Genomic DNA, 22,051 nt, shown 5'->3' on the forward strand with positions numbered 1-22,051 from the left:
CTCCCCAGCGAAGGCTGTGAAGCAGGTGTTGTGAAAATCTCTTGGGAGGGCGGGTTCTAGAGACCATACCAACATGTGGGAGGGTGAGTAAATTACTCAGCGTTTTAGCTTGTATGACTTCAGGCAAAATTGTTTTTTTTTTCTCTCAAGAAAGACTTATTTCTCAGTCTATTCTAACGAATGAATAGTTGGTTTATAAAAACCCTTGGACTGAGACAGCTTTAACTTGTAAGCATAAAAGGGGTGCTTGCCAGTTGCCCATCACTGCTATTAATATCCATGTTGCTCCCATGCAATGTTTTCTTCTGAGCCACATGACTTCCTGTGAACTCTCCAAGAATGAATTAATTGCAAAAATATGTCCTTAATTAACTGGATAGATTTTTCTCCTATAGACAGTGAATCATTTATATTTTGAAGGACATTTACTCGTTATAATTATTTGCATATAAAATGAGCTATATGCAGGTATTCTTAGCTTCACCAGAGGAGGAGGGGGCCGGTTAATTTGAGATAGCTATCCTTGTGTCATAACCCTGGAAGAAGCAAAGCTCCTAGACACATATGCTTGGGTTATATTTTTGGTAATTTTGTCTCCAAATCTGTTTTTATCATTGGTTATAATAGGTCCAGGGTCTCATGAAGGATTTTTTACATATAAATGTTTGGGAAGTGATAGAAGACTCATAATATTAAATTTCTTAAATATCTTTTTATATATATATATATTTATTGATTTTAGAGAGAGAGGAAGGGATAGAGAGAGAGAGATAGAACCATTGATGAAAAAGAACACTGACCACTTCCTGCATGCTCCCACTGGTGATTGGACCCACAACCTAGGCATGTGCCCTGACCAGGAATCAAACCAGCGACCCCTTGGTGCATGGGTCGATGCTCAACCAGTGAGCCACACCGGCCGGGCTTAAAATGCTTTTATAGTTTCTTCTGTGAAATATTTCATGTGCTGTCTCATTAGCTTTGTTTATAGTCTGATAGGGGACTTTTTTGTAGGTGTTCCTGAGACTTGAAAATATTCTGGTATCAGTATTTAATGGCAGAGAGGGAGGAATCACAACAGTAGTGTTTTTTGGATAAAGCCTGCTAGATATTATGTTTCTGTTTCTCTAGTGACAGAGGGGAAGCAAGATTTAATAACTTACCCTCAGCCTCAGAAAACATCTATACCAGCACCATCAGAAAAGCAACCCAACCAGCCCCCAAGGTCCACCGATAAAGAATATGAACCCAAGAAACGGGAAGAAGGACAAGAACCTCGCTTGGGACATCAAAAGAGAGAAGCAGAAAGGTATCTGCCTCCTCGAAGGGAAGGGCTCAGCTTCCGAAGAGACCGAGAGAAGGAGCCGTGGTCTGGGGAGACACGCCAGGATGGGGAGAGCAAAAGTAAGTGGTTTATAGGGGCATGTACCAGACTGTGACCACCTTGGTGGGAACACAAATGGCCTGTGTTGTGGCTAGGGACCACCACATCCTACACCCTCGTACAACTGCTCAGCCTGCTTGTAGAGGCTTCTGCTCTCCACAGGCCTTGCCCTGCTAGGTGAAGGTCATCCTCCAAATAGCAAGTTGCTATTCAAATGTACCAAGGCTTAATTTTAGATTTCTAAGTATTGGTGAAGAAAAGTATGAAGTATTTGTTTTACTAGCATTTTGTTACAGGACTAGCCTTGTTAAACCAAGTAGCATCTGCAGTTTAAAAAAAAAAGACTATTGGGCTCTGAGGAGTTCAGAAATTAACCTTTCTGCCTCTTTCCTTGCTTCTCTACCATTTGTGCTTGGTTTGTTCAGCGATCATGCTCAAACGCATCTATCGTTCCACGCCCCCTGAGGTGATTGTGGAGGTGCTGGAGCCCTATGTCCACCTGACTACTGCCAATGTCCGGATCATCAAGAACAGAACCGGCCCCATGGGCCACACCTATGGCTTCATTGACCTCGACTCCCATGCAGTGAGTTTCCCTTACCTTGAAGTGGCCTAGGGACAGCTGGCTATGGAATTCTCAAGAAGGTCTGAAGGACTTCTTCATCAGTGGGGTTTTCATGTACTCCCTGCTTTCATAACCCCTCTTATTCTTTGCTTTGGGTTTAATGTTCATTGAGGTGAAGTAACTGCCCTTGAAACTTAGAATTCTTGAGTGGTTTTCTAGATCCACTTTTGTCTTATGGCATTTACAGTTTCCGGTTAAAATAAAAAGAGAGCTCAGTCAGTTCTGGACAATCTGAGTATGGAACCTATCAAGAGTGGAGTGAATTTTCTCATTTCTCAACCTTGTTTTGCCCAACCACAGACAATTTTATATTTGATGCTAACGGGACACTTTCTCTTTTTTCCCAGAGAGTTACTTTTATAGATTTTTGTGGCTTGAATTTTTAGCTGTGAGGCCATTTTCCATAGAAGTAATTTGAAAACAGTAGAAAAAATCATTGATACATCTTAGATTTTTATGCTCAAAAATCACAGGGGACTTTGTAAACTGGATCTGATGTGAGGACAGTTGGAGCCTAAAAGAAAAGGATTTGAATTTCTGAAATTTGTACCAGAAACTGACCAAAAATAAAAAGCAAAATCATGAATCTGAGGTGATTATGCTGTCTTCACTTCTGGAACAAACCTTACATCTGTATAATTCACAAAAAGGGGTGCTTATCACAGTAAAATGTTCTCCAATTAGAAAGGAAAAGAAACTGCCTGGCCAGTGTGGCTCAGTGGTTGAGCATCCACCCATGCACCAAGAGGTCACCAGTTCGATTCCCGGTCAGGGCGCATGCCTGTGTTGTGGGCTCAATCCCTAGTAGAGGGTGTGCAGGAGGCAGCTGATTGATGGTTCTCTCTCACATCAATGTTTCTATAGAAACTCTTTCTCCTTCTCCCTTTCTCTCTCTCTAAAAATCAATAAACATATATTTAAAAATAAAAAGGAAAAGAAACCAAAGACTACTCTGACCACTCTGGTCAACCCTTCATTAGGAGGTGGCTATTTTTGCTGGTGTGCTCTTCATATTACAGTTAATGACCAGAACATAATGTTTAGTAATTTTTTCTTTTGAGAAGGAAAATCCTTGTTTAGGTCCTTTCAGGGGACGTGGCCTTTTCTCTCTTTGGGTTCACACGTGTCTTTGGTTCCCTAGGAAGCTCTTCGTGTAGTGAAGATCTTACAGAACCTTGATCCCCCATTCAGCATTGATGGGAAGATGGTAGCTGTGAACCTGGCCACTGGAAAACGAAGGTAAGGCAGAGGGGTGGGGCCTTGCATTGCTTCCACTCAAGATTTTGGGAGGAAATTTCTCTTCCTGGTTAGAGAGACAGAGCTAGTAAGATGCCTTTCTTTTGTGGCATCTTTTTCTGAAGTTTGGTTTTGTTCTGACTCTAGATGTATTTTTCCTTATATAGTAGTACTAGGAAAACATTTTTAAAAATAGTAGTAGTAGCTACTTTAGTCCTTTCTGTTTTGACTGCCTGGTATGTTTGAGTCCCAAATGATGGCATACTCTTAGATATGCAGCAAAATCTTGATACAGCCTTGGCATTCTAAGAAATTGCTGTCCTGACTTTCTACTTTCCTGACCTTGTTCTTACTCCCATAGCACTGGGAAATTGAATTCCTCCTTACTCCTTCACTCATTTTGGCCCAGGAGTGGTAACTGGGAAATGGCCACATCAGAGAGGCCAACTTACAGGAATGAGGCCAGTCTGGCTCTTGCATCCTCAGCTCATTTGCTGTTTTGCTTCATCAGAGGCTCTGTAGAAGTCCCACTGCTCCTCCCCTCAGGAGTCTGCACCACCAGAACTGCTTGCTGTGGGGGTTGGTTCCTTTCCCTGCAAAATGGGGGAAAGAGAGTTTCCAATCTGTAGGGTTAGGCACTTCTTAAGTGACTTTTGGTGGCAGGCACATGACATGTATTGTTTGTTGCAGAAATGATTCAGGGGACCATTCTGACCACATGCACTACTATCAGGTAGGCTTCGGCAGTTGGGGAGTGAGTGCTCTGTTGAAATTCTCAAGTGGCTGAAAGAGTGACTGACTGTGAATTCTCTCCAATGGGTGACTGGTAAGGTTAATGGCCATGGGAAGTTCCATTATTTTAACTTGCCTTTCTGTGATAGGGTAAAAAATATTTTCGAGATAGGAGGGGAGGTGGCAGAAATTCAGACTGGTCTTCAGATTCAAATCGACAAGGACAACAGTGTGAGTGACCTTTGTTTTATTTCTATTGTGTGTTTTTTTTTTTGCTTAACTACTCATTAATTGAAACCTTTGTGGTCACAAGTTGGCAAGAGGGGTGCTCATTCAGAGTGAGCACCACCTACAGGTTCTGCTCCTTTTATGTTGGCCAGCCTCATTCTTGGGCTGTTCTTGGTGAGTCCCCAACAAGTGCTTCATTGACGGGAACTAACATTGCCTCTGGTTCTGTTCCCTCTAGCGTCGTCTGACTGCTACATATATGACTCTGCTACCGGCTACTATTATGACCCCTTGGCGGGAACTTATTATGACCCTAACACCCAGGTGAGTTTCTGGTTTTATTTCTTTTGTCAGTGATTCTTTTGAGAAGAGTACCTATAATTGTTACTTTGAAGATTTTATCCCCTGGATTCTCTGGTTGCTCAATATATAAAAAGTTGGAAACATTTAAATCTATGAAAGCTGGATATTTCTCCATTCCATGCAGCTGCTTTGACAGTCTGTAGCTCATGTCTAGTCTGGTGTTTTTTTAAAAAGTCCAGGTCTTCTATTGAATTATATTTATTCAGGTGGATTTTAAAGATGATGACCTTAATGTTAACTGTTGCCTGTGTGGGAAATCAGTGCCTTGGGGCATCACAGGTAAGAACAGTGCTGCTCATAGAAAAGGGGACAGCGAGTTGCCTAAATGTGTCCTGGCCCCTGGAGTGGGTCTTTGGACTGTTTGATGTGGTCTCTTCTTAGACTTGGGAGTGAGAGACCATTCTTTCCCCGAGAAAGGAACTGCTCCTCAGACCTGAAACCACTGGGAAAGTGGAATCTCCTGTAGACTTAACTGTTCCAACTGTATTGCAGCAAGAAGTCTATGTGCCCCAGGACCCTGAGTCACCCGAGGAAGGAGAGAGCAAGGAAAAGAAACCAACCAGTCAAGGAAAGTCAAGTAGCAAGAAGGAAATGTCTAAACGAGATGGCAAGGAGAAAAAAGACCGCGGAGGGACAAGGGTGAGAGGACTTGTGATTTGCTTGCTTTTCAGTGCGTAATTACAGATGAAAATAGGGGGAGTCACAGCAGAGGATTTCTGGGTTTGAGGTGTAAAGTTGGTAAAAGAGCAGACAGTCCCCTTGCCTCTTAGAGCTGGGGTCACTCTTTTACAAGTGTAAAAATCTTGGGTGGTGGGACAAAGTGACTCAGCTCAAACCCCAACACTTCAGCTCCACACAGTTTCACTTCTACCTTTCCCTCTTCAGCATTTAACACTGGAACACAGTTCCAGTAACAGGGATACCATTTCATGTTCTTCATTCACTTTGTATTTGATCATAAGTATTTTTCCGTGTTTCTGTAATATTTTTAAATGTATTTTTTAATTGATTTTTTTAAAAGAGAGAGAGGAAGGGAGAGAGGGATAGAAACATCAATGTGAGATAGAAACATTGATCAGCTGCCTCCTGCACGTCCCCTTCTGGGGATTGAGCCCGCAACCTGGGCATGTGCCTTGACCAGGAATTGAACCAGGACCTCTCAGTCCATGGGACAATGCTCAGTCCACTGAGCCACACCATCTGGGTTGTAATATTTTTTAATTATTATTTTAATGCCTGCCTGGCAAAAATTCACAGTAAAACTGCAGCCTTACTTTCTTCATCATTTCGGCATTGTTTGTCTTCTTCTTAATCTTATACTGTCATAAGGTACAGCATATAGCATTTTATTTCTCCTTTTATTTTTTTTAATTATTATTTTTTCTTTATTTATATTAGAAAGTAGAAGGGAGAGAGAGATAGAAATATTGATGAGAGGAGAACATCGATTGGCCGCCTCCTACATTCACCCCACCGGGGATCAGGCCCACAACCTGGTCATGTGCCCTGACTGGGAAATGAACTGACGATCTCTTGGTCGATGCTCAACCCTGAGCCACACCAGCCAGGCTATTTCTCCTTTTAAATGATTTCTTTAGGATAAAATTTCCAGATTAAAGCTGATGAACTTTTCCATCTCCTGGCATAAAATTAAATTATTTTCCAAAACATTATATTTGATTTGTCCTGATACATTAGTGAAAATGGATGAATGCTTGTGATTCAATTCATAACTGTCTTTTTTTCCTTTCAATACTGCTTAGTTTATCGAGAGTGTGTGTCTGAGAAGTTAGACTTCATTGTCACACTGACTTAATATTTGGTTTCAGCATTGCTACTTATTTTTTCTAATCATATTCCCAATCATTTCTGGAATGAGGATATTAATGACTATCTAGGAGGATTGTAGTAGAGGCTGAAGAAGATAATGGATATAACTGCCTCGTCTGGTTCCTGACATATAGTAAACACTTAACATATACTAAATGTTATGTTTTTAATGTTTGTTTTTTTTAATTTTGAAATCATAGCAACAACTCTTAACCTAACTTTTATGAGTATCATAAGAGAATTACCTTGGATTTTATCAGTTTCAGGAAAATACCAGTGAGGGGACAGCCCCCCCAGAGGATGTCTTTAAGAAGCCCCTACCTCCCACTGTGAAGAAGGAAGAGAGTCCTCCACCAGTAAGGCTAAACTCTTGTCCTGGGCGAGGGCTAGGGCTAGGGCTAGGGCTAGGGCTAGGGCTGTGGCTGATTCCAAATGGGATAGGAGGTTCAAAGGCAGATGTCTCACTTTGATGTTGGTCCTTTAGTTCTCTGTGTCTTACAAATGAGGTGAATGGTCTGCTAATAGGGATATAAGTGGAGAATCAGAGGCAGTTTTCTGCCCTCTTTCCCTCCCTGCTCCATTCCTGCCAGATGGGGGAATGCCTGGCCCTTTTTATTTATTTATTTTAATTTTTTTTCCTTTATTGATTTTAGAGAGAGGAAGGAGAGAGAAAGATAGAAACATTGATGAGAGAGAACATCAGTCCGCCGCCTCCTGCATGCTCCCCACTGGGTATCAGGCCCACAATCTGGGCATGTATCCTGACCGGGAATCAAACCAGCGACCTCTTGGTGCATGGGTCGATGCTCAACCACTGAGCCACACCGGCCGGACGCCTGGCCCCTTTTAAATTATAATCTTGGTCTTGTTAATTCTTCTCTTCTAAATGACCAAGGAAGCTCGTTTTTCTGGCCCTGATGTTTCTTGTCTTTTGGTGCTGCATAAGAATCTCTTAGATGTGGAATGACTGCTTGGTCATTTTTATAGTTTGCCTGCCTGGCCAGAGTGAACAGTGGCTAACATTGGTACCTATTTTTTAGATGCCTTAAAGTAATGGTCTCACCCTGACCAGGTAGGACAATAGTTAGAGCTTCATCCAGATATGCCAAGATTGCAGGTTTGATCCCCAATCAGGGTGCATACAAGAAGCAACCAATGAATGCATAAATAAGTGGAACAACAAATCAATGTCACCCCCCGCCACTCTCTCTAAAATCAATAATTTTTTTTTTTTAATCCTCACCCAAGGATATTTTTCCATTGATTTTCATATAAAGAGGGAGGGGGGTGGTGGAGAGAAACATCGATGTGAGGGAGACACATAGATTGGGTGCCTACCACACGAGCCCAACCAGGGCCAGGGATTGAACTGCAATTGAGGTATGTACCCTTGACTGGAATTGAACCTGCAACTCTTTGGTCGTGGGCCGACGCTCTAACCGCTGAGCAAAACCATCCAGGGCAATAAAAAATATTTTAAAGTGATAGTCTCAATCTAATCATATGATTCAGACTAAATATAAATATATAACAGAAATCTGTTCTATTTTTTGTTTTCGAAATATTTTTCTTTATTGCTTTTAAAGAGAGAGAGAGGGAAAGAGAGAAAGACTCATCAATGAGCGAGAACATCAATCTGCTGCCTCTTGCATACCCCCCACTGGGGATCAGCTTACAACCTGGGTATGTGTCCTGACCTGGAATCGAACTGGCGACCTCTTGGTGCATGGGTCGACACTCAACCACTGAGCTACACTGGCCGGACATAATCTGTTTTACTTTTTACTTTTGATTGGTCATAGGCCAATGACCATGCATCATTACTTAACAATTTCCTATAAGCTACTGATAAACACTCTGCCTGCTCCACATTGTTAATTCAGTTCATTGTAACGCACCTATCCTAACCCACCTTTGCCTTTTCCTTGCTCAAGAGCCACATCTATCTACCTGAATGCTCTCCTTCAGTTGCTTTTAGTCTGCCTCCTAAATTCCTAGGGGTTACTATAGCCTTAATAAAACTTCCCTTTCCTTTTCTTCATGGTTTCAGTGACTTGGAGATGGTTGCTGTCTCTTCCTCTTTTTTTTTTTTTTTTAATCCTCACCCGAGGACACCTTTCCATTTTTTGCACAGATAGAGTGGGAGGGAGAAAGAGGAAGGGAGAGAGAGGGAAACATCGACGTGAAAGGGACACATCGAGTGGCCGCCACCCACACGACCAACCAGGGCCGGGGACAAACTGCAACCGAGGTACATGCCCTAAGCGGGAACCGAACCCAGGTCTCTCCGGACCGCAGGCGGACGCTCCAACTGCTGAGCCAAACTGGCCAGGGCTGTCTCTTCCTCTTTTAAACTTGTAACTTTGTGACTCTTTTTGTCTGTTCTGCTTTGGCTCCCCTTTTCCTTCTCTTCACCACTCTGTTGGTAGAATTGCTTCTAAGGGAACTTTGCTGTCTTATATCTTAGTGAGCAAGGAAAAAAGTCAAGCTCTAACCATGTTACCTCCATCTGGGAAGTGTGCAGTGTGATCAGCGGGCCTATATTGAACCCAGTTCGCTATTCAAACTGAAAGAAGAAATGAGATGCCCATGTCAGAATATCCAGAAAACAGGCCCCAAAATATAGGTTAGGTTTGGTGTTAATCCCTGGCCTTCTCCTTCCAGCCCAAGGTGGTAAACCCGCTGATCGGCCTCCTGGGTGAATATGGAGGAGACAGTGACTATGAGGAGGAAGAGGAGGAGGAACAGCCCCCTCCTCCACAGCCGCGCACAGCACAGCCCCAGCAGCAGCAGGAGGAGCTGACCAAGAAGGAGACTGAAGAAGACAAACTCACCGACTGGAATAAACTGGCCTGTCTGCTCTGCAGAAGGCAGTTCCCCAATAAAGAAGTTCTGATCAAACACCAGCAGCTCTCAGACCTGCACAAGGTATTAGGGGCAGGGGCCCTGACCTTTCAAACTACTGGCTTTTACCATCGATGAGAATTTCAGGGAATAAAAAAGCTTATGCTGTCCTTCCTCAGCCTGTATCCTCTCTCCGGTTCCTATAAATAAGTCAGTCCACTACAAGAGTAAGTTGCCCTTCCACCTTTTGTTCAGAGTTGCTTTGTATTAAAGCTGTGCACACCTTCAAAAACATTTCAGACCCAAGGCAAGCAGCATGGCTGGGCTGGGCCACACGTGGAGCCTGTGTGAGGACAGGAAGGGCTTGTGGAGTAGGACGCTCACTTGCTGGCTTTCTCATCTTAGCTCTATTGTTAGCTTGACAGTTGGACCTCAGATAAGCCCCTTCTCTTCTTTGATACTTGGAGGCTTTCCCTGGTTTTGTCTGGTTCTGACAGAGTGCCGTTTCCCCTGGTGGGTCACATTCTGTTGTTTGTTCATGTAGTGAGTTACTGCTGTAAGCCATGGCACAGCAGCTGCTTTGGGGCATTAAACTGACATACATTGGTCCTCTCCTGCATTTTTCACATTTATGTGTACTAACTGAGGAGCCAGATTCTAGACAAATAAAGCCCCATAGGTGGACTCGTAGAGGGATGTATTTCAGACTCCTTCTGTAGCAGATGCTGTAAGGGCAGGGGAGGGGATTGAATTTAGACTTTCTCTCAATACAAAACCCAGTCTTAGTGGCTAAAGCTGAGGAGCTCTGCTTTTGGTCACAGGCAGATCTTTTCTCCCAGCTGCCTCTGGAGGCTCTGCGAAGCTTCTGGGATTCTGGGAGACTCCCTCCGACAGCCCCTGCAACAGACTGCCTCCCAAGGCCCTTCAGTCTTTTCAAATTCTGAGTCATCAGACTAACATTTAAATATCAGCTCTCTGATGAAAATGCTAATAAATGGCTAAAGGGTTAAAACATAGTTTTCAGGAAGGAGGAGCTAGCCGCCTGGTAAACCCACAAATTGAACTGGGGCAGTAGAGAGTAGATGTGGCACTTTTCCTTTCCTTGCAGGGATCCCATGCAGAGAACCCCACTGCAGTTCTCTGATACTGCCCGAGGGTGTGTGTAGTGGAGCTATGCTTCAGTGTGGGCCCTCAAGGAGCAGGGGACTCTCAGAGCCGTCTGTTCTTTCCGGGCCTTGGGGTTCCTTTTCATTTTTCTCTGAGGGCTTGAAAGTGAAGAGTGTCTGAGGATGATGGGTGGTGTGGTGGTGGTGGTGGTGGTAGGCAGAGCGTGCTCTTCACTGATGCGCTCAGATGCCCCTCTCCCAGAATTTTAATCTTAAGTAAAGAGATAAAAACCAGATGTGTGTCTTTTACAGTTTAGAAGTAGGCTGAAGTACCCTCTTGTGCCACACCACATAAATCATCTGTGACAAGGCAACATTAGAACCTGGGTTCCCACTACTGAGCCTAAAGTAAGACCAGTTAAGGATCGTTGCTTGCAGGGCCTAGTGATCACTTAGGAAAGTTGGTCAGTGAAAGGAGCTGCTGTCCTGAAGCAGCCTCTGGGAAAGGCCTGTGGAGGCATTTCCAGGACCACTTGTTCTGGAACTAACTCAGAACAACTTCTCTTCTCAGCAAAATCTGGAGATCCATCGGAAGATAAAGCAGTCAGAGCAGGAGCTCGCCTATCTGGAGAGGAGAGAACGTGAGGTAAGCCTTGGCGACCTGTTACTGCCTTGACTCCGCTTTCTGGTGTGGACTTTCTAGGCTGTGCTGAAGACAGAGAGCGAAGGGGCCCTACAGGATGCTGTATATGTTTCTCGAAACTCACCAAACTATATTGAAACGGATGCATTTTATTGTTTGTGAACAATACCTTAATAAAGTTGATATTTGTCCTGGCTGGTGTTTCTCAGTGGTTAAAACACCAGCCCGCAGACCAGAGGGTTGCAGGTTCTGTCCCCGGCCCTGGTTGGGGTAGGTGCAGGAGGCAGCCAATCGATGTGTCTCTCTCACATCGATGTTTCTCTCTTTCTCCCTCCTCCCCCAACCTCCCTACCACTGTCCTGCTCCCTCCTTTCTATTCTCTCTAAATATCAGTGGAAAAAATATCCTTGGGTGAGGATTAACTAAAAAATAAAAAATAATAAAGTTGATATTTTTTTTTAAAAGGTGGTGCTAAGGGCCTCCGAATAGATAAAATAAATACCATTCATCTTTCCTGCCCAACTTTTAAGGTCATGAAGGAGTGTTAGATAGGGCTGCAGAAATAACATCTTTTACCACTACAGATGCTAGAGGAGGTAGGTTCCTGTGAGAGCCAAGTGGACCTGCCACCTACACCACACAATTAGCCAGACTCGCCTACCCAGCCTCAAGCTGCACCAGCCCAGAGCAGGTCTTATTTGATGGTCTGGAATCTGTATATGGGGGCCTGTTAAAGAGTCCTGCTCCTCAGAAGAGGAAGAACCGTTGTTAATCCAAGCATACCAGCTTATTCTTCCCAAATCAACCTGTCCAAGAAGCCACTGCTTTCTCAAAAAGAATGTGTGAAGGAGTGAGAGATTCCAGGAGTTACCAGTTGAACTCCCTTCACATTAGAAGAAATATCAGGAATAAAGTAAAGCTTCCCCACTTCTCTACCCCCTGAGATTTGTTCTTCTGCTTCCCAACAGGGAAAGTTTAAAGAAAGAGGAAATGATCGCAGAGAAAAGCTTCAATCTTTTGACTCTCCAGAACGAAAACGAATTAAATACTCCAGGGAAACTGACAGGTAACTCTTGACTCGGCCTAGGCCTCAAGACCTAATGATGAAACCATCTCCTTCTCCGACTGTGCTGCTGTTTGCTGTCTCAGGGCGGTCAGGTTATCGGGACCAGGTTCTGTCTGAACTCCTTGAGCATGAGGGTCTCCCCAGCCTTTTGACCACCTGTCTTTACACAAGGAATACGTGTGTTTGCATGGAAGATTGGCTGGCTGCTTATCTGCTCAAAGCCAGTACTGGCTTGGCCATGGTTGGGAACCCTTTCTCTCCTCATCAGTCATGGACCTGATAAGTATGTCACACCGAGGCTTTTTCTCTAGGGAACCTTTATTGTCACACATAGGGGCTGAATAAGTGGTTGGCTGCAGATAGAGATATATATCTCTAGCTTCCTGTGCTTCTTTCCAAAGAGATAGGCTCCAGGTTGTGAACCAAGTTATATAGAGTTGGTTGATAACCCACTGTGTGCAGATACTGCACTAAGTGTAAGGAATACTCAGGTGGACAGGACATGCATTATCCTTGACTGTCTGAACACAGAATAAAGAAGGCTTGGGTGATCTGTGTCTCATAGGGCCGACACACAAATGCTTGTGGGGAAGAGGGTGGTGGTGATGGAGAAAGGTCTTGAGGAGAACCAGTGTGAAATGCTCGGGCGTTTCAACTTAACTTGCTCACAGCCCACAAATAAGAGGTTATTTTTGAAACATGGCTCAGTAACTGTGTGTGTAACTGAAAAAGAAATCTTCATGAAAGATACTTATTGTGTGCAATAAATAAACTGATATTTTTACTCTAGTCTATTCTGTTTGCATTTTTAAGTATTAAGGGAGGACCACTAATGTAACATCCCATTGGGTCACTCTCTGCAATTTGAACTACACCAGACAAGGACAAAGGTACCAGGGTCCACCAGGAGGAAGGACACCTTCATCCTGAGTCAGTTCTTGGTGTGGAGGAGACCCTCCCCTGTTCCCTGTACCCATCACACCACATTTTACTGGCTCTCCTCCTTCTTTGTCTTCTTTTCTGCTCCTCTCTTCTGGGCGATTCCAGATTTTCTCCAGGACTTGGCCCTCAGTGCTTTACCCTCTTGACCTGCACCATCCAAAGTACCCAAAGCCTCAGCCACCACTAACAAGCTAACAGGTCCTGTGGCTCCATCCTAAATCAGTTTTCTGAGCTCAAAATCCACAGGCTGATGCTCCAACCACTGAGCCAAACTGGCCCTGGCTCAAAATCACTATTTCCATATACCTCCTGGGCGTGTCCTCTTGGATACCTCTCATTCTCCTCACCCTAAACAGTTACTCAACATTGTATTCCACGTTACACTCCAGTCCAGTTCTTTTAAACCTGCTGTCTTCCTGTTTCAGAGTAATTCCATCACTGTGTCATGGTCTACCTGATCTGACCCAGCCTTCCTCCTTTATCCCCTGTATGGTTAGTGGGCACATTGCTAATTAAGCCTCGGCCCCGTCTAGCTCACCTCCAAACCGGACTCCTTTATCTCAACTTTTGCTCTTCAATCTTCAGTCCATTCTCTACCCTACCACCAAAATTGCCTTCGTATGCAGAAACTCGACTTTCTATGAAGGTAGATGTTACCTAGGCGGAGGCCTGGGTTTCAGGGAGTTTGCCTGAATGAGGAAGTCCAGAGTCATGATTTAACATGATGTTCAAGTATTTTCAGTCTGGCCCAAGCAGCCGTTTGTCAGTTCCTACCATTCCTCTCCCGGACAGATTGTGTTCTTTCACTGTTCCTTGCTGTGTCTTCCTTTCCTCCCACGCTTGTTTTTCTAGCTCACCAACTCCTCATTTGTCAGACCCAATTCAGATGCACCCTCTTGGAAGTTCTGTCATTTTCAGTGATGCCCTTCACAGTTTGTGTTTTCTTGTGCTATACTTCAATAGCAGGTATCCACTGGTACCACACCCACACTGAGCTCTTCATAAGCATCTGTTGATATATTATCCTTCCCTGTGAACAGGGTCAAGTCTTATTCTTCTCTGTATCCCCACAACAGAGCTTGTTGCATGAATAACAGACACACAGAGAAATCATTTAATATAAGTAACAGGAGGCAAATCTGAATCAAGAAGACAGGTTTTTATTAGGTTCACAAACAGGTCACTTTGAAAGTGTTGGTATCTAAGTATGTCTGCTTCTTTTACAGTGACCGTAAACCTGTTGATAAAGAAGCTATTGACAATAACAGCAAAGGAGGCTGTGTCCAACAGGCTGCTGGTTGGAAGAAGGGGGCGGGCCTTGGATATGGCCATCCTGGATTGGCTTCAGCAGAAGAGGTGAACCTGGAATATACTTAACTTTCTCTCACTCTGTGGCCCAGAGCTGTGGCCCTGCCTTTCAGCTGGGCTCTCTCTGCTGCTGGCAAAGGATATAAGAGCTGAGGAACCTCTTGGTCTTGATTACTGGGTTCTAACTAGGCATGCTTGTTCTTTGCAGTTTGGTTGGCAGTAGGGAGGGGAGAGAGAAGTTAGAATAGGGCTCATCTTATTCTTACACAGAGTAAGAGGTGAGACATTGTGGGGATTAGGCAGTTTGAGATTGAAGAATCATTTGTTGGAAAGATCTGGGGAACTAGCAGTAAAAGGTAGAAAGGCATCTCCGAGTGGGATTGTCATCAGGTCTTTGATGGCTAAAATTTGAGGAGCATGAAGTTAGTCCTGGTTCCCAGGAAGAACTTTGCCCCTCAGATTTTAGGAGAAAGAAAGGTGATAAGAGGAAACATTGCCCAGTTTGTGTTGACTTAGTCGCCCTCTGAAATTGTCAACCATAGATTAGCTTCTCATATTTCTGCTGTTGAATCCTGTATCCTGAAATTATGGCATCATCACTCTCCTTATTCATCTTGGGGATTTGTTTGTTAAACATCTAAAAAAGTTCTCCTATGCCCTGCTCCATACTGGTTCAGAAATTTTTATAGTCAAAGATCAGCCCAGAGGCTAATCATAGAGCCCACTTTATAGTTTGCCTTTCTTTCACAGACTGAAGGCCGGATGAGGGGGCCCAGTGTGGGGACTCCAGGAAGAATCAGCAAGAGACAGTCCAACGAGACTTATCGAGACGCTGTGCGAAGGGTCATGTTTGCTCGGTATAAAGAACTCGATTGAAGAATGGAGACAAGTCCCATAGGACACAGCCTCCTTGTTTTGTTTGTCAGTCTCTCCTTTTGTTTTGTTACTGTTCTTGCTGCTAGAACTTTTTTAAATAAACTTTTTTTCAATGTGATTTTTTGGGGGTTGTCAAGTTTTTCTTCTGTATATATATGGGGGGGGAGGGGTAATAGTGGAGAGAGGGCCTTGATGTGGGCCCATTTGAGATGGTGTTGAATGGAGAGTGCTGCATTGAGCCCTGACTGCTTGCTCTCAGTAGGAGTGACCTTGACCTCTAGCCTGCGTGAATTGTCACACTTTAAAAATTATTTTTCTAGCCCTGGCCGGTTTGGCTCAGCGGTTGGAGCATCGGCCTGCAGTCCGGAGAGACCCGGGTTCAGTTCCCGCTAAGGGCATGTAGTTTGCAGTTTGTCCCCGGCCCTGGTTGGTTGTGCGGGTGGCAACTACTCGATGTGTCCCTTTCACATCGATGTTTCTCTCTCTCTCTCTCTCTCTGTTCCTCTCTCCTCCTCCCACTCTACCTGAACAAAAAAACAATTTTTCTAGCCCAACCAGTGTGGCTTGGTGGGTTCAGTGGATTAAGTGTCATCCTGTAGACTGAGCGGTCCCAGTTTGATTCCCAGTCAGAGCACATGCCCAGGTTGCAGGCTCAATTTCCAGTAGGGGGCATGCAGGCAGCCAATTAATGTGTCTCACATCAATGTTCCTATCTCTTTCATCCTTCCTCTAAAAAATTATTATTTTTTTTTGCCCTGGCCGGTTTGGCTCAGCAGTTAGAGCGTCGACCTACAGTCCAGAGAGACCCGGGTTCGGTTCCCCCTAAGGGCATGTACCTTGGGAGGCAGCCACTTGATGTGTCCCTTTCACGTCGATGTTTCTCCCTCCCTCCCACGCTATCTGAACAAAAAATGGGAAAATGTCCTTGGGTGAGGATTAAAAAATAAATAATAAAAATTAAAAATTACTGTTTTTTTGTTGTTGTTGTTTTTTGTTTTTTATCCTCACCTGAGGACATTTTTTCATTTTTTGTTCAGATAGAGTGGGAGGGAGAGAGAGGAAGAGAGAGAGAGAGAAACATCGATGTGAAGGGACACATCGAGTGGCTGCCACCTGCACGACCAACCAGGGCCGGGGACAAACTGCAACCGAGGTACGTGCCCTTAGCAGGAACCGAACCCGGGTCTCTCTGTACCGCAGGCTGACGCTCCAACCGCTGAGCCAAACCGGCCAGGGCAAAATTACTGTTTTTTTAATCCTTATTTGAGGATATTTTTCCATTTATCTTCAGATGGAGTGGGAGGGAGGAAGAGAGAGAGAGAAAGAGAAACATCGATGTGATGGGGATACATTGACTGGTTGCCTCCCACACAACCCTGACCAGGGCTGGAGGCGAACCCCAACCAAGGTACGTGCCCTTGACTGGAATCGAACCTGCGACTCATTGGTCTGCAGGCTGACGCTCTAACTGCTGAGCCAAACCAGCCAGGGCTATTTTTCTAATTTAATTAATGAAAATAGCATCTCATTATTGTTTGTTTCTATTTCCTTGCTAACTGCCGAGGCTGAACTATTTTCATGTATTGGTTTACTGCTCTCATGACCTTTGAAAGTCCTCTTCTGGGCAGTTATGACAACTTTTTCTGAGTGCCTGCTGGGTACTCAGTGGTTCACACATTGTGATCACAATTTCAGCATAGTATGAATTACACTCCTCTCCAGCCATTGCCTAGCTTTTCCAAAAGATAATCCTTCAAGGTAACATATTACAGTACTAAGAACTGTACCTTTCAGAAGTCACAGGGAAGAATAGTTCTTAGGAAGAGAACTGCATGTTTAGAAGAGAATCTTCTTAATGATGTAAAATGGGAGTTTGTGAACTTTTCTGTAAAGAGACAGAGTCAGTATTTAGGCTCAGCTCTGTTGTATTGAGAAAGCAGCCATAAAATAACACAAAAAAAGAAAAACACAGCCATAGACAATAATACATAAACAAGTGATTGTGGACATAACAGATTGCAGGCCTAACCTGGCCCACAGGTTGTGGTTTGCCAACCCCTGGTCTATCTAAGGGCAGATCCAACATAAGGCAGGACCAAGAAAGGCTCTTTAAAAGGTGAGGGTTGGCATTTTGGAGGGTATGGGCAGTGAGAGGTGGGAGAGGTGTAAGGAGAGGTGGATGGCCCATTTGAGTCTTTCAGCCCCAGACAGATGCACTCCTAAGCCCTTCTGGTCTAACCAATGTTCTGCAGCTGCATCTGTGTCTGTGGTGCATCTCGGTACTTTCTGTCTTACCTTCACTGAGTAGGTCTCAAAACACTTTGAAAGCTGATTCAGGTTTGTCCTGACCTAACCAGTCCATGTTTTCCTTCCAACTCTTTCATTCTGCTGGGCCTAGGATGAGCTGTGGAATACATCAAATGCTTAATGTTGAACATTTTTATAGAGGCTACTTAGTTGACCCAGGTTATTGGCTGCCCAGCAGAAGCACCAATTTATTGTGTGGTCATTCTATGAATATTTTGAAAGCCTACTTGACTTGTCACTGGACTTACATAGCAAGACTCAGTCCACTGCAGAAGATGCATATTGAGCAATTATTGACATGATGAGAGCCTTGAGAAAGAAGTATAGCAAGCTGTTGGGATGGTCTGACATGGACTTGATTCTCATATTCCCTGAAAACCTCAGACCTCAGAGACTAGTTTGGACCATTGCCTACTTTTGTTTCTTCTAGTTTTATTTTGCCACTTCAATGGAGATTTTGCCGTTGGGAATAAGGTCTAAAGTATTTAATACATTTTAAAAGCAGTACTTTGTGTATTGATGAAATAGAAATGGGTGTGAAAAATGTGTCACACTATGATGTCCCTAGGAAGTTCTCTGAGGCCTTTTTTTTATCCTCACCCGAGGACATTTTTCCATTTTTTGTTCAGATAGAGTGGAAGGGAGAGAGAGAGAGAGAAACATCGACATCAAAGGGACACATCGAGTGACTGCCACCCTCATGACCCAACCAGGGCCGGGGACAAACTGCAACCGAGGCACGTGCCCTTAGCGGGAACTGAACCCCGGTGTCTCTGGACTGCAGGCCGACGCCCTAACTGCTGAGCCAAACTGGCCAGGGCTCCCTGAAGCCTTTGGTTAGAATGCCAGCTGTATAAGGACAAGGATATTGAGTAGTTTTTAAAAATATATTTGTATTGATTTTTAGAGAGAGAGAAACAACGGTGTGAGAACGAAACTTCGATCAGCTGCCTCCTGCACACCCCTCACCAGGGATCAATTAAGCCACAACCCAGGCATGTGCCTTGACCAGGGATCAAACCAGCAACCTTTTGGCGCACAGTGCAACACCCAACCAACAACCACACCGGCCAGGGCTTGGGTAATTTTCTTCGCTATCATATCCCTAGCACATGGCACAGTGCCTAACAGTAGCCACTCAATAAAGGAGTGAATAGTGCTGAGCTCATAGGTCTGTGGAAAATACTGGTTGAATTACATTTTAATTATATCTTTCAGTTCATCTAAGTGCATCTTGACAAAAATTGTAGGTTCTTGGTACAGGCCAGAGTTCTCACATAAATCTTTCTTACTTGATATTCTACAGAAGTAGTTCCCAGCCTGGGACCAAAACATGTGACTAGTTTTTTCTTTTGCCAAGTGGTGGAAGATTAAAGGGGAGCAGGGGAAGCCTAATATTTCATTAAGAAGATAACTTTTTTACATAAAAAAAGTAGGAAAGGCAACTTTAAGGACTATTCTTTATTCTGCATTGAACACATGTGGCTTTACTTAAAACAAAAGACAACTCACACTTGCCCGGCCGGTGTGGCACAGTAGTTGAGTATCAACCCATGCACCAAGAGGTCTCAGGTTCATTTCCCGGACAGAGCATATACCCAGGTTGTGGGCCCAATCCCCAGTTGGGAGCATGCTGGAGGCTGCCAATCGATGTTCTCTCTCATGGATGTCTCTCTCTCTCTCTCTCTCTCTCTCTCTCTCTCTAAAATCAATAGAGAAAAAATATTTTAAAAAAGACAACTCACTCTGTTGTCTTTGTAATCCTTAGTTGGGGATTCAAACTTTCCCAGACCCATGTCAGCTGCCAGACAGGCCTTTGGGGACACAGCTTTGGAACTCAGCAAGGCAATATCCACAAAAAAGGTCAGCAACCAAAGAATTTGGAGGATGGCACTTCCCTCTGAGTGGGATCCATCTTTTTTTTTCCTTAGGTACCTGCTTCAAGTTTAAAATGATTTTATACCATTTACATATAGCTTTTATGACTGGTGAGGAGCCCAGCCCAGCAAGACCTTAGGGATGCTCAGAATGTTTATCTGGCAGGTTCTGGATTCTTGGCATTTTTATTGTCCATTGCAGGGTTGCAATGACCCCATCTATATTTAACTTGTAAATTTCATTAAACAAATATATGAGTGCCTTTTGTGGAGCACATACATTTACTTTTTTCTGGCGAGTTAGAATATATATATATATACACACACACACACACACACATACACACACGTGTATCACATATACATAGGAAAAGGTAGAGATTGTGTATGTGTGTGAGTGTAGATAGTGCTACGATCTGAATGTTTGTGTCCCTCTCCCCTCAACTTTGTTTTTGATGTTGTTAATCCTCCCTGAGAATATTTTTTTCATTGATATTTAGAAAGAGTGGAGAGGAGGGAGGGAGGGAGGGAGAAAGAGAGAGAGAAAGAAAAACATCGATGTGTTGTTGATTGTTTGCCCCCCCCCCCCAGGCACCCTGACCAGGCAGGGATTCAACCTGCAACCCTTCAGTGCACAGACTGGCGCTCTAACCACTGATAAACACTGGCTGGCCAGGGCCTAGATTTTTAAAAAATTTTATTTATTGATTTGAGAGAGAGAGAAAAATATATCACTTTGTTGTTCCACTTATTTATGTATTCATTGATTGATTCTTGTATGTGTCCTGACAATATTGAAACCACAACCCTGGTGTATCGAATGACATTCTAACAAACTGAACTACCTGGCCAGGGTCCTCTCCACCAAATTTGTATATTGAATTCCTAACTCCCAAAGGTGATGGTATTAGTAGGTGAGGCCTTTGGGAAGTGATTAGGTCATGAGGATGGAGCTGTCATCAATAGAATTAGTGTTCTTTTTTATTAAAGCGATTCCCACAGAGCTTCATAAACCTTTCCGCCATTTGAGAATACAGTGAGAAATCTGTGACCCAGAAGAGGACCCTCATCCAACCATGCTGTCACCTTGATCTTAGACTTTCCCTCCTCCAAAACTGTGAGAAAGAAATTTGTTGTTTATAAGCTCCCCATTCTGTGGTAATTTGTTATAGCAGCCCAAACAGAGTTCATACATACAGAGTTGGAGAGAGGTAGAATAGAAATAAGTTACCCATTATTCCAGAATTCAGATATTTCTACCTTTCCCTATTGTCATGTTTTTAATTACCCAAAGAGTTTGCAGTGTCACTTAATGCCCTTCATGTAGAAGGATAAACCATAATAACATGTTTAACGATGCTTTTCTAGGAAAAATGTATTTTAGTATATTTGAAGGTTCTGGTTTGGAATCTCATTGACATCCTTGCACTTATTTTTGAAAGATTTCTTATCTAGAAGAGAACGGTATAGGTGCAGTTTTCCATACTGAACTGATACTTTCCTCCGCCTTGTCATGGTCTATTTTTCAGTTTGTGTATGTGACCTGAAAACTCAGTTCCACTAAAAATAAATTTAGCAATAATGCCAGGGGCAAGTTATGCTAACTGGATGCACAGAAATATCATCACCTCACTGGCTGGAGTCCAAAACATCTCTCTGAATCACCCAAGGATCTCTGCTTCTTTCTGTCATATATACTACATTTTTAGCTTTGGTAGAGGATTCATTTGTTGTTCAACAAATATTTACTGAGTGCATACCATGTGCCAGGCACCAGTAGAGGTACTGAGGATATAGTAGTGAACTAAACAGACAAAAGTCCTTGCCCTTCTGGAGTTTACATTCTAGTGGTTGAGCATGGACTTTGAAATCCCAGTTCCACTACATTAGCTTGTGTGATCTACTGTCTCTGTAAAACAAGGAAGTGATAATGGTTTTGACTAGGTGGACAGCAGTGGCAGCTAGAAGTGGTCAGATCCTAGAAATATTTTGAAGATAGAATCAGAAGGATTTGCTGACAGGTTGGGTGTGAGAAAAAAAGTCATGGATTACTTCAAAGTTTTTGTCCTGACTATTTGGAAGCAGGGAGTTTCCATTTATGAGCTAGGGAAGGTTGTAGAAACGAAGTTGGGTTTTGGTTGTGTTAACTTTGAGATACTACTAGACGTCCAAGTAGTAACTGTTACATTAACCCTGAAAATGACTTTCCTGAGCCCCTGCCTTAGACTAGAGAATATCAATGGAATGATACGTTTAAGACCTGCTTTCAAGAATTGTCTTAATTTTAATAAACCTCAATTTCCTCACCTGCAAAATGGATTTAATGGCCATTTCATAGGTTATGAAGATGGAAATAGATATTTATAAAGTAGTCCAAAAATGTTGCGTCCAACAATGCAACGTGAGACGAACTAGCGTTCCTTCTCTTAAACCGGATTAAATGACTTGTAACAAAGACAAAACATTACTACGCCTAATAAAGGTAAAAGCTCTAACCCGGGTCTGCAAAGGGCAGCTTGGCAACGGCCGCGGTTTTGAAGAAAGGGAAATACGCAGGAAATTAACACAGGGCGTAGTAACTGACAGGCTGCCTTAGCGACCACACTTCCCAGCAGCCCTCGCGCAGTCAGGCACCTTCGCGGATTGGACGCTTCCTCGGGGGGCGTGTCGGGGGAAGGGATGGA

At 43.7% G+C, this 22,051-nt stretch overlaps 1 protein-coding gene across 5 annotated transcripts in view; it reads left to right on the forward strand.

Annotated features, from left to right (window-relative positions):
• The window catches only part of RBM6 (RNA binding motif protein 6), a 95,539-nt gene extending 80,236 nt beyond the window's left edge, over positions 1-15,303 (forward strand). For 2 of the 5 annotated variants that reach the window (XM_036266135.1, XM_036266136.1), the window contains 13 exons: positions 1,132-1,404; positions 1,810-1,970; positions 3,151-3,248; positions 3,936-3,978; positions 4,127-4,208; positions 4,444-4,529; positions 5,061-5,207; positions 6,659-6,754; positions 9,063-9,326; positions 10,920-10,994; positions 11,960-12,057; positions 14,226-14,355; positions 15,058-15,301. In XM_036266135.1, the coding sequence (XP_036122028.1) occupies positions 1,132-1,404; positions 1,810-1,970; positions 3,151-3,248; positions 3,936-3,978; positions 4,127-4,208; positions 4,444-4,529; positions 5,061-5,207; positions 6,659-6,754; positions 9,063-9,326; positions 10,920-10,994; positions 11,960-12,057; positions 14,226-14,355; positions 15,058-15,183 (1,679 nt within the window). In that variant the 3' untranslated portion in view covers positions 15,184-15,301. Of the gene's footprint in view, positions 1-1,131; positions 1,405-1,809; positions 1,971-3,150; positions 3,249-3,935; positions 3,979-4,126; positions 4,209-4,443; positions 4,530-5,060; positions 5,208-6,658; positions 6,755-9,062; positions 9,327-10,919; positions 10,995-11,959; positions 12,058-14,225; positions 14,356-15,057 lie in introns of all 5 variants that reach the window. The other 3 variants (XM_036266134.1, XM_036266133.1, XM_036266137.1) reach the window with 3 other exon arrangements.
• Positions 15,304-22,051: the final 6,748 nt, after the last annotated feature.

Source organism: Molossus molossus, unplaced genomic scaffold (genome assembly GCF_014108415.1).
Source record: "Molossus molossus isolate mMolMol1 unplaced genomic scaffold, mMolMol1.p scaffold_m16_p_18, whole genome shotgun sequence".
Lineage (NCBI taxonomy): Eukaryota > Metazoa > Chordata > Mammalia > Chiroptera > Molossidae > Molossus > Molossus molossus.